The following is an 11,883-nucleotide window of genomic DNA, read 5'->3' on the forward strand; positions in this document are numbered from 1 at the left end:
TGAGTTTCAATAGTACCGAGGAGGACTTGACGTAGATTAATAATATCAATCTTAGCATCCAGGCTGTTTTGGACAAGGAGATTGGTGACATCTTCCTTTCATTTTCTATATATTCACAACCAGATTTCTTGAAGGTATCATCAAGATGAACGGTTTCCTTAGAAGTCATTCCACTCAAGGCTTTCAGAAGTTTTGCTTGAGATCTGGTTTGAGAATACATCCTTTAGCATAAGTTCTCAGACACGTTGAGTAAATATACTTGAGATACCTTTAACACATACCAAATATAAATATCAACCTTAAATAAATAATTCTGACAAGATCTGAAAAGATTTTCGCATCTTATGTGTTACAAATTCACATCTTTTCTTCGAAATGAAATAATATTTCTATATTTGCATCAAGAGATACATTTAGCTCGGAAACTTATCCTGTTTTACAGAAGTTGTCTGTAATACAACTTTTCTACACAAAGACCCAGTAAATTGCATCTTCATGTAGGTTGTGTAAACTTTCCGTGGTGAATAAGAGATTATAGACAGGATACAGAATGCCCGAGTATATGTGCTTCCTTACATCCGAAGATTGGGCATTGTAAGGATGCACAATTCAATGCGGTTAAGCACTGGAATGAGTATATTCCTCATCAAATACCTCATGAGGAGATCTTCCCCCTTTTTGAACATCATCATGTTCTTCTTCGTGGGTTTTGAACCCATCCTCTTTGTTATGAAAATTGCGAGATGCAATATCCTCGATTACATCTTGTGCCCAAGATGGTATGTTGTTTGAACTTGAACTCGTGTGATCTAGATCTGCCAGTTGGCAGTATGCTATTGTCTCATGTTCAAGACATTCTATATGTCCTCTTAAGGTATCCATTCCTTGTTGGAAATCTTTTTCTAAACTTCTGTTTAGATATACCTCTTGACATGTTACAGTAAGAAGTTTCTCAATAAGGACCTTATTCCTTATCTGTGAATGTTCCAACGATTGAGTAAGAATTTCACACTTTGTAGTCTGTTGATGAACTTCCTCACACAAGGCCAACTTTTGTTCCATATAATCTGTCAGATTATTTTGAAAACTGAGTGTTTCTCGCTTTCCTTCACATATTCTTACATTTAGTTGAACAATAAATTCTGTGACATCATCTAGACCGTCAATGGTCTTTCCCTTTTCTGTATATTTTTCAACATGTTTGAAAAATATTTCCAACGTATTTCGAAATCCAGAACTTGGGCAGGCTAGTGAATCGAATCTCTTTTCAGACAATTGTTCACTGGGAATTGGAGTCAGATCCAAAACATGTTTCTTGAGTTTCTGACTCATTCTTCTCTGATCAGTAACCTGACTCGCAATCAAGTCATTAGTCATAAACTTTTTTCTTTGATTTTCGAAAAGGCTTTCGAGACCAATTTCCATTGACCTTCTGTGAGATATTATTCTCATTATCTTGACATACGTTAACTGAGTTCTTCATAAGTTTAGCCTTGCTTTTCTTATTTTGACTCATATCTTATAGGTTGGATCGCACCAAACACAGACTGTTAGATCTTTTTGTGTTTGCCTGCTCTGATACCAACTGAAAATGCGAGGGTACCCAAATATACCTCAAGCTAAAACTTTTCCTACCTATAAGTTCTTTCTTAGAAAGCGATTGTCTATGGACTGAGTCGAGACAATGCAACTAATCGGTTCACACTTCGTGTGATCTTCTATGGATACGAGATCGAGACAATAAACAACGAAGTATGTTTACTTGATAAAAAGGTTCGGACTTAACCAAACACAATATGATTGCTTATCAAGTAAATAAGAATTAATGTTTGTGTAATTTACTTTAATAATAATAAAACAATTATAATGCGGAAAATAAAAGTAAATGACACATCAAGATTTTGTTAACGAGGAAACCGCAAATGCAGAAAAACCCCGGGACCTTTTCCAGATTGAGTACTCTCAGGATTAATCCGCTACACAAAATTAAACCAACTTCGTATAGTTGAGACCAAGCAACTAAACCTATAGTTCACCTAGTTCCATCTGTATTCCCACGCCTCCAACTTATGAATAAGTCACGTACTTGGAACAATTCCTTTGGTTCGTATTCCAAACAGTAAAGGAACAACAAATCTGTTTGATAGCAACTCTCTTCAACCAAGTGATGTGAGTTCGAAAAAGGATCTTCTGTTTATCTCAATAAACTCCTTCGTCAGGTTCTTAGAACTATCTTATTCTCAATTACCGAAGTAATTGTTAAGATTTTGCAATCAATACTTTTAATCACAAAGAATTGTATTGATGCCGATATACACAACTAATCAATCTAATCTACCACAAGGATAAACCGATTATAGTTGGATCCTCTATACCGAAACAAGTATTGTGCACACCAAAGATTATGAACCCCAAATCAGAAATCTTCAATATCTTCTTTGTCTTCAAATCTTCTTAGATCTTCAATAAACACCTGCACACAACAACTTGAATCTCTTGTGATCAATCACGCACAGAACGAAGTCTGTTAACAATGGATTATCACAAGATCGTCTTTAGAACTAAAAACAGTCTAAAGTTCCCTGTCGAAACTTCGATCTAGTTTGAGTGAATCTTATATCAAAAGAGAAGATTATCAAGCATAAACAAACTAGGTGCAATCAAAGTTCAACTACCGTTACTCAATCAAAAACACAAGATAAACCGCAATTATCTAGTTTCCCACCAACGGTACTAATAGAGCTTCTCAATCTCAAAGAAGTCTTTAAACTGAGCGGCCGTAAGAGATTTCGCCTAATTAGGTTACTCTCCTCTCCGAATAGGCGGCTACACCAGTAACAACACAACCGAAGAAGTTTGTTGTCACGAAGATTAATTTGCTAGAAATGCAAACTTCAAGTATTTATAGACAAGGAAGTTTGGACACCAAGGAATTTCCAAAACCAAAAATATTCTCAAGATATGCAATATATTCCAAATTCGGTTTCCATAATTCCTGGAAATGCTATGTCCAAAATATTGACCGAAAATCTCTTTACAAAATCTTCAACTAGTAAATGCACATTACTAATTCTCGTTTTCATAAAAATAAAATTAACAACCTTAAATAAAATATTCTTAAATTATTTACCTTTCGATCCTGGGATTTTCTTCCTTTAGCTATTAAGGAATAACTTTGAACAATAAAAGATAAACATTACAACACATGTTCAAAGTATTTCGACATCCTTACTTTGTAAGTCCTCTTTCATACTTACAACCTTGAAACCGATTTGCCACACTTCCAAACAAGTTTAAAATTGGTTCATCTGACTTTCAAGAACTATGTGATTGATCAAGAACACTCAATCACAAATCACGGGTTTAATGGTTCTACCAAAACAAGTTTCGGTTCTACCTCCATGTGAGTATTGTGCATAGTCACACTAGATTTCCAAAATTCGGTTGACTAGGTACTACGATCGGTTCCCCACATATATATGGTATCTAACTTATATGTGTTGCACATGTCCATATGATCGGTTCCCCTTTGCCTAAAAATGTGTTGCGCATGTCCATAGGATCGGTTCCCCTTTCTGCTAAAAACTTGTTGCACCTCATACAAGGATTGATTCCCCTTTGTGATGTGTTGCACCTCTTACTAGGATCGGTTCCCCTTTACCCAGAGTCGGTCATACACAAATCACAAACTCGATCATACCATCTTAGGTGATTACTTAAGATCGGTTTCACTAATAAAAGTCATACCAATACATAAGTCAGGCCTTTGTGAATAGTTTTACCAAGAACACAAACAAGTCATGAGCGGTTATACTAAATCACACATATTGGTTGTTCACAAGATATGCAATGAATAACAATACCAATAACTCCTGGCGATTTCCCTTTCGATTCATAAACAAGTTTATGAACTTACTTCCTTAAAACACATGTAAAACATTGTTTCCTAGGATGAAAATCTCACCTCCTACCCATACATAGTCACAATAGCATTTAAACGATTATGTCGATGTCTTATCTACAAAGTTTAATGGTTAAGCAATAAACCTCGTATTGTATTCCTTTATACTATGTCAATCTAGAGTGTTCATGCTTCGCAGTTTTGTTTTCAATATGCACGACTTGAAAGATACGTTAGGCAGTTCAAGTCAAATATCACTAACCTCAAGTGGAAGGATGATGTTGTTGTTGTAGCTTCTTACTTCTTCACTTCTTCAAGTCTTCGCAATACTTGTAGTGTCACATATCTTAATACTTTCAAGCTAACCTATACGAAGTTGACTCTAGTACATAATCAAGCGACTCTTAAAATGAGTTTTGATTCACTAAAATATGACAACCAAACTTGACATACCAACGCTTGGTGGGTTCAACCGAGCTATGCTCTAACAGGTGGCTTATCTATGTAAATAACTCTGTACGTTTTTTGTTTTTTTTTACTTTTTCATTTTCAATATCTATCCTTCTCTTTTCAGAAAAAAAAAAGTAGGAACAAGGTGGTTGTAAATGGTGGGGAAATTGGAGGATACTTTATGTTGCAGTTGGCATAATTTCTCTATGCTGACTGCAATAGTTAGTACTAAAAGTCTTGCCAACTGCAGCACAAAATATCCCCAGTTTGCGGAGATATGTCTCAAATATGGGTTCTTGGAGATTGTCATATCAAGGTCGTAGGGTGGATTGAGGTCAAATCATAACCTGTTTTAAGCTTAGTCTTCCAAAATAACGGTCTAGGCAGTAATATTGGAATAACTAGATACCAAATTAAAGTTTTAGACAAAACCTAGATACCAAAGTACAAATAACCGACAAGATTAATACGGCTTTGCATAATTTTGTGATTAACCGGGTTTATTTATGTCCCGCCTCTCACAAAATTATGGGATCCGCCACATCCAAAAACGACCCCCTGTTAGCTCTTCTGGTGGTGGGTTGCGCAACTCTATCAGAGTCAGGACATAAATCGGGATGTGTATCATCTTCCTTCGGTGAGTCCGCACCGTTTTTGACAGGAAACATTACTTAAATACCCCTCAAAATTCACATCTTAAAATATACCCTTATTCAATTTTTAAAAATACCAGTATCTTCTGAAAAGTGGAAGCAATTGGCACAAGTTGCTTCCGGAAGCGGACGCAACTTTATACAAGTTGCTTCAAAAAAGTGGAAGCAACTTTCTCAAGTTGACTCCAAAAAATGTTATCTTTTACCTTTCGGGGTATAAGGTCAACAAAAATAGAGGACATTTATAACATTCCCACTTTTTTTTTTTTTTTTTTTTGATAAACATCAATGCGATGAGATGACACCGCCACCTGTCACTGCAAATGATTACGGGTAGGTATGAAAAACATGCCCAGATTCACACCAATAAACATGAACACTTCTCCACACTTCCTCGCAACCTGAAAAAGTGCAAGTGAAAGAAAACAATGTCTACTAAATTAATGACCTTTTCATTCTACTTCCTCACACTATGTTGCTTCGTTTCAGTTGTTGAAAGTAGAAAACTAGGGTTTAATTCAAGCTTATTCCAGGAGGTCAACGGTAACAATGATGGTGATGATTCAATTGTTTACATATGGCCATTACCTTCAAAGTACACTTATGGAAATAATACAATTTCCATCAATCCTGATCTTTCTTTAGAAATAAGTGGAAATGGTGGATATTCAATTATTGTTAGTGAAGGGTTTCAGAGGTATCGAGAGATTATATTTAAACATCATTCTAGAAAGAAGAGTGGAGTTCTCTATGATGTTAATAAGCTCAAGATAATCGTTAATTCCGATAACGAGACAGTGAGTTTTTGATTATTATATTTAAACATCATGCTAGTGTTTTATGTTTTCTTATTTTGAGTTCTGCATTTTGGTTTGTTTGTTTTCATAATTTGCAGTTGAATCTGAACGTGGATGAGAGCTATTCTTTGTTTATAACGGCTGAAAATGGCAGTTCAATAATTCAAGGGGCTTCGATTGAGGTATTCAAAGCATTTAGCTAAATTGTTTTTATCTGATATTGAATTCAGAGAGGTTTATGGACTTGATATTCAACTGAGTAAAGTTGATAGAAAATGATAGGCGCATACTACTTGCTTGGGCATGGTGATGCGGAGCCCTATGATTCCTGGGATAATTTTCATTTTAAAGGTTGATGATTTAGGGTTTGTGTGTGGGCAGCCATGTACACAAGTAACTAGGGTGCAAGTAGTGTGCATCAGATCTCAGTTGAAAGTTGGTGGATATGGATTCTTGTTGTTATTTTAGTTGCTTCAAGTAGTTTTCAGTATTGGGTTGCAGAATATATTGACAATATGCTGTGTGCGCTGTGCAGGCAAATACTGTTTTCGGTGCATTACGTGGGTTAGAGGTATGTGATATGGTGAATCTGCGAACTTTTCATTTGTTTTGTTTTGGGAATTTCTGTTGTAGAACTTTAAATAAGAACATGGTGTAACTGCTTAGTATAGCAATGGAAAGTAAATAACTGCTTACTTTGAACCTTTTATAGACGTTCAGTCAGTTATGTTCATTCGACTATGGAACCAAATCTGTACAAGTTTACAAGGCGCCATGGTATATACAGGATGAACCAAAATTTGTATTTCGTGGGCTTCTTCTTGGTAAGCAATATTACTATTATGGATAAATAGAGATTTTTTTCCTTTTCTACTTTTTTTCATTTGCTTGATTTTTTTTCCCTCTTTCTCTGCAGATACTTCTCGTCATTTTCTACCTATAGATGTGATTAAGCAAGTTATCGAGTCCATGTCTTATGCTAAACTTGTAAGAAATGTTGTTTCCCTGTCTCTTATATTCTTATTCCATTCTGCTTATACTATCAAAATGCAACAAATTCCACTTACATCTTCTCATCCATTCTTTCCTGCCCTAAATTTCTGCATGTACTTCTGGTAATGGCAATCTCGTTCAGTAGAATGTTCTTCATTGGCACATCATTGATGAACAGTCGTTTCCTTTGGAGGTGCCCTCACATCCATATTTGTGGAAAGGTTCATATACAAAGTTTGAGCGCTACACTGTTGAAGATGCTTATGATATTGTTGAGTAAGATATCTGCTATACCGTTCTGTTGGAGACTTGTTAAAAAATGTCAAAACAGTATTATTTGCTTTTGCTATAAGTTTTTAGTCTGTTGCAACTCCTGAACTCTTGGTTTAAGCCTCTGGGAGTCGGTCCTTCTGTAGCTTTCCTTCACTTTGTAGTTACATGTTATCAGAGTATGCTGATAGTTTATATTTTGCTTCATGTCTCTTCAACGTTTGTACTGGATGAAGCTTTGCCAAAATGAGAGGTATGAACCATCTTCTTATGTTTGTGAGAATGTTTTAATCAAAAATCATCTTGAATTGCATCGTCTTGCTTCAATAGTCTGTATGTATACCAATATTCTATGCTGAATCAGGAATAACTTTAGTACATTAAGCAGACCACTGAAGTAGTTAAAGCTTAAGATGCTTTTTGAAGTCAAATTGACCTTTAAGATTTCAAAGGTTATCTTATAATCTCCCTTTTTCTTGATGATTTGGTTCACTTATGGCAGGCATTAATGTAATGGCGGAGATTGATGTTCCCGGTCATGCGGAATCATGGTAAATTCGATTCTTTTTAGATCTCTTTGAATTTTGAATTTATTATTTTTCTAAGACATGACCCTTCTAGAGTTCTTGTGAAGTTGGAATTGCATAAACTCAGGGAAAGACAAGAATCATAAGATGACACCGACCAGCTTCAGTGTGCCAACCTAATAGTTAGTATAGTCATTGATACATCTTCTATTGCTTGGTTGTTCCTATTAAACCATTATTGTTTTGCAGCACGCTTAGCTTGCGATCTGAAGTTTGTATTTACTGATTCTTGTACCTTGCAGGGGTAGAGGATATCCTGAACTTTGGCCTTCTGAAACCTGTAGGGAGCCTCTTGATGTCACAAAAAACTTTACTTTTGATGTGGTTTCAAGCATTTTGGCAGGTGAGACTCCATTTGACCACTCAACCTTTTTGTTGAGCCTGTGATTCTGTAAAAGTCATATCAAGTATCCTAATACCAGTGTTTGATATTTAAGATTCTCAACCTTACGTCTCTTATAGTTTAGAACTTAACCTGCATTACCCATAACTCTTACTCTTGTGAGTAAGAGATGGTCTGTCAACAATACACTTTTGTCACATTTCAATTCTTGTGCTTCTGCAGATATGAGGAAAATTTTCCCATTTGAACTTTTCCATCTAGGCGGTGACGAGGTTAATACAGGTTAGTGAATTGCTTTGCTCTTTTATTTATCAGTGTGTTCTGCAACATATGCATAAAGCATGAGAGTAAATTAAAAGATTGAGAGAAACTGTATAAAATATGTAATCTCAATATGTGTTTCTCTCTAATGGCATACACGCAACACTGAGATCACGCTTAACAGAACACAGCTTAAACTTCCCACACAAATTTGATTGCAAACATGAGAAATGGTTTTCATGTGAGGACTCGTCACAATTCATGGTTGGGGCATGCCATTATTGTTATAACGGAAGATGTTAGTTGATACATGAATTAATAATTTAAATAGATTACATAACTTATATAACATCTGCAAGAAAGCTATCTACTCTAGACAGCATCTTCGAGGTTAACGAGTTATATTCTTTTGGGAAGTCCAAAAAACTTAGTCGCATACCACTTCTCCAAAAATCGGCTTAAAGGAGGATGACCACCTACTAAGTTTCTTTTGTACATTATATTTAGTTTATTAGAGAAGCTATTATATAGATGTTTCCAATCTATAAGCAGTATCTAGATAAAGAAAAATCCAAGATGGTTATTGGATTAAAATTCTTTGGAGAACTAAGAATCTCAAGAAATTTCAGTCGACCTTGATCTTGAGAAGGCGGTGTCTTAAAAGTTATCACTAACTCTCTCTCTTCTCTAAAGATACGTTGTACTGATATCCAGTTTGATGCCTTCAATTAAAACATTAGCTGGACAGATTCACGAAAATTTTCTATCTTAGTATATTCATACTCTAGTGTTGTCTTAACAGGCTTGTTAACCCTGTTAAATTCACTATAAACAAAAAAGTCCCTTCTATCTTGCTTATAACTGACTGACCGAGGTTAGACTTTCCTAATTGTAAGTTTTACTCCCTTAAGAAAGTTGGTTGAGAACTCTAGAGTAGTGGATATTCGGGAGAAATACTATCTTGATAAACATTTTTAAATAGTTAGATATTGGTCCTATAATTCTCTAGAAAGATACAGATGGAGTCGGTAGTGATTTATACCGTAGCAGAAAGCCATGAATCAGTAAAGAGGAACTTCCCTTCGCTTTCTTTCTTTTATGTATGAAACAGATTCAGTTACTCAAAAGTCTGTGTGAGATAAAACTCGTATTTTTTTCCTTAATTTTTTGTTGTTTTGCAGATTGCTGGAGCTCAACTCCACATGTGAAGCACTGGTACTTTCTTCCCTTCACATAATGTCATAAATTGTTTAAAAAAAAAAAAGAACTGGAAAATTTTCTTTTGATTATTTAATTCATACCAAGACAAATTTTTTATCTAATAATTTCTCGATGAATGAGGAGACAACAAAAACTAATGTTTGAGGTTATTGGAGGTGTGGAAGGTACAGGAAATGTGCATGACTCAAGAGTCAAGATATCATTTGGCAATTTTCAATTAGTTAGAGAAGTAATTGATTATTAATGTCAGGCTTCAGGAACACAACATGACGACAAAAGATGCATATCGGTATTTTGTACTGAGGGCTCAAGAAATAGCAATTTCTAAAAATTGGACTCCTGTCAACTGGTATACTCCTATACGTGTTACTAATAGTCTTGTATTTTAATTTTGATCTTCAGGATTACCTCTGGAATTGTAAGGCCGTAGGGATAGGGCAATGCTGATTGATTTCATAATACACTTGCATACTGAATAAACATGTTCAATGTTTATCTGGACATTCTTTTCATGACTTGCTCAAATTCTGGAAGAAATAAATAATCTTATAACATAGCCTTTTATTTTCACCCTGATCTTTTTTTTTCATGAGGTGATTCTGATAAAATGTTAAAATTACATCTCAGGGAAGAAACCTACAACTCGTTCAAGGGAAATCTTAACCCTCGTACGGTGGTACACAACTGGTGAGCGCAATCGCCAGTGCGGATTATAAGATCTATACCAGACAATAACACTAATACATTATCTGTGCATACAGGTTGGGCCCAGGAGTCTGTCCAAAAGCTGCTGCGGATGGCTTCAGATGCATATATAGCAACCAAGGAGTATGGTACTTGGATCATTTGGATGTACCTTGGGAGGATGTTTACAAGAGTGAGCCTCTGGAAGGAATAAGTGATGGTTCACATAAAAAACTTGTACTTGGAGGTGAAGTTTGCATGTGGGGTGAAACAGCCGATTCTTCAGATGTCCAACAAACAATATGGCCACGCGCTGCGGCTGCTGCAGGTACGCGATATGGAAGTGAAACCTAACTCTGGTCTAAATATCCCCATTGGAAAGTCTCAAACTGTAGTTATTGACCTTGCAGACATTCTCTAAACCCTAACTTATAGGTCAAACTACATATACAGTTGTTTTTGGCTTATAAATCATGTTGCTTATATCAGCTAATCTGTTTGACCTTCAGAACGCATGTGGAGCAGTAGAGATATGACTTCTGCAAGAAATATGAGCTCGACTGTGTTACCTAGGTTGGAATACTTCAGATGCTTGTTAAATCGACGTGGGGTGCCAGCAGCACCAGTGAATAATTATTATGCACGAAGGCCTCCTGTCGGACCTGGATCATGCTACTTGCAGTGATTCTACAATTGCTGCCACGTTTGTTTGTTTGTACATTATATGCTTTCTTCTTCTGTCAGTAATGATTCTGCTGTTTCAATAACTCTGTTGCTATGCAAATCCATTATTTGAAAGTTGTTCAACCAGTCTACCTGGTTACAATGCTTATAGCCTATACTGGCTAGCCGATTAAGATCTTTAAGTTTTTGGATTCAAGATCCTTACAGTAACAGTTGTTGAACTGAGTTTTTAAGCTCAAAATCTCTTCGATCAATGCAGTTGGCTTGCTAGGCGAATGTTCCTGTGTTTCCTTTCAGAATTCCGATGAGCAGTTTTTATTCTCTCCTACTAAGTTGATGTTACTGCATTTCAAAATGATAGCCCATCTTACGGCTTCTAGGACTGCAATGTCGTCTCCTTCATCCCTGCACTGGACTCTGACTTTTGAAGTTTCTTTTCCCAATTGTGATTCCTGTACAAGAAGTAATACATACGCCAATTCCGGTGAGATTAGTACTTCGGTCATAAACAGATGGAGTAATACAAGAATCACTAGGTAGTAAAACCAATAGCCCTTTATCCATCATCATATTTATAATAATGACACTAATGTCTTCATCATTTATAATTTTATATTCTTAAAAAAAAATATTAAAAAGATTTTTTAATATTTTTTTAAATATTTTTTTTAATTGTGAAATAGAGAAAGAGAGGCAGAGGAAAGGAAGAAGATAGAGAGACTTTTATTGATATGTACAGAATTACAAGGATTTACATCTCTATTTATATTTATAGGGATAAAATAAACCCTAATCTTAGATACAAGGTCATCTTAGTAAATAAACATTAGTTTATAACACTCTTCTTAATGACCACTGTGTGTAAGTTACTAAAACTCAAAAGAAAAAAACCTGAAAATACACAACTTATAACAGTGTTGGGAACGCATATGTTGCCTCGTTAAAACCTTGACAAAGAAAACTCAGTGGGAAAAACCTTGACGAAGGAAAAAGAGTACAACGCGATAAGTCCGGTGAATGCACCTTAATTTGATGGTGA

At 35.6% G+C, this 11,883-nt stretch overlaps 1 protein-coding gene across 2 annotated transcripts; it reads left to right on the top strand.

The window, feature by feature from the left end:
* The first annotated feature begins 5,350 nt into the window (after nucleotides 1–5,350).
* Nucleotides 5,351–11,133, top strand: LOC113311034 (beta-hexosaminidase 1-like). 2 transcript variants are annotated; one of them, XR_003341534.1, is made up of 15 exons: nucleotides 5,351–5,801; nucleotides 5,900–5,983; nucleotides 6,337–6,372; nucleotides 6,514–6,625; nucleotides 6,718–6,788; nucleotides 6,940–7,070; nucleotides 7,301–7,317; nucleotides 7,567–7,615; nucleotides 7,894–7,994; nucleotides 8,217–8,276; nucleotides 9,437–9,470; nucleotides 9,727–9,825; nucleotides 10,099–10,163; nucleotides 10,238–10,488; nucleotides 10,670–11,133. XR_003341534.1 is itself a non-coding variant. In XM_026559880.1 (15 exons), the coding sequence occupies exons 1-15, from the start codon at nucleotides 5,433–5,435 to the stop codon at nucleotides 10,843–10,845; spliced, it is 1,650 nt and encodes a 549-aa protein (XP_026415665.1). In that variant the 5' UTR covers nucleotides 5,354–5,432; the 3' UTR covers nucleotides 10,846–11,133. The 2 variants fall into 2 exon arrangements, 1 of the variants encoding a protein (XP_026415665.1); XM_026559880.1 differs by having other exon boundaries at nucleotides 5,354–5,801; nucleotides 10,104–10,163.
* Nucleotides 11,134–11,883: the final 750 nt, after the last annotated feature.

This window comes from Papaver somniferum, chromosome 9 (assembly GCF_003573695.1).
Source record: "Papaver somniferum cultivar HN1 chromosome 9, ASM357369v1, whole genome shotgun sequence".
Taxonomy (NCBI): domain Eukaryota; kingdom Viridiplantae; phylum Streptophyta; class Magnoliopsida; order Ranunculales; family Papaveraceae; genus Papaver; species Papaver somniferum.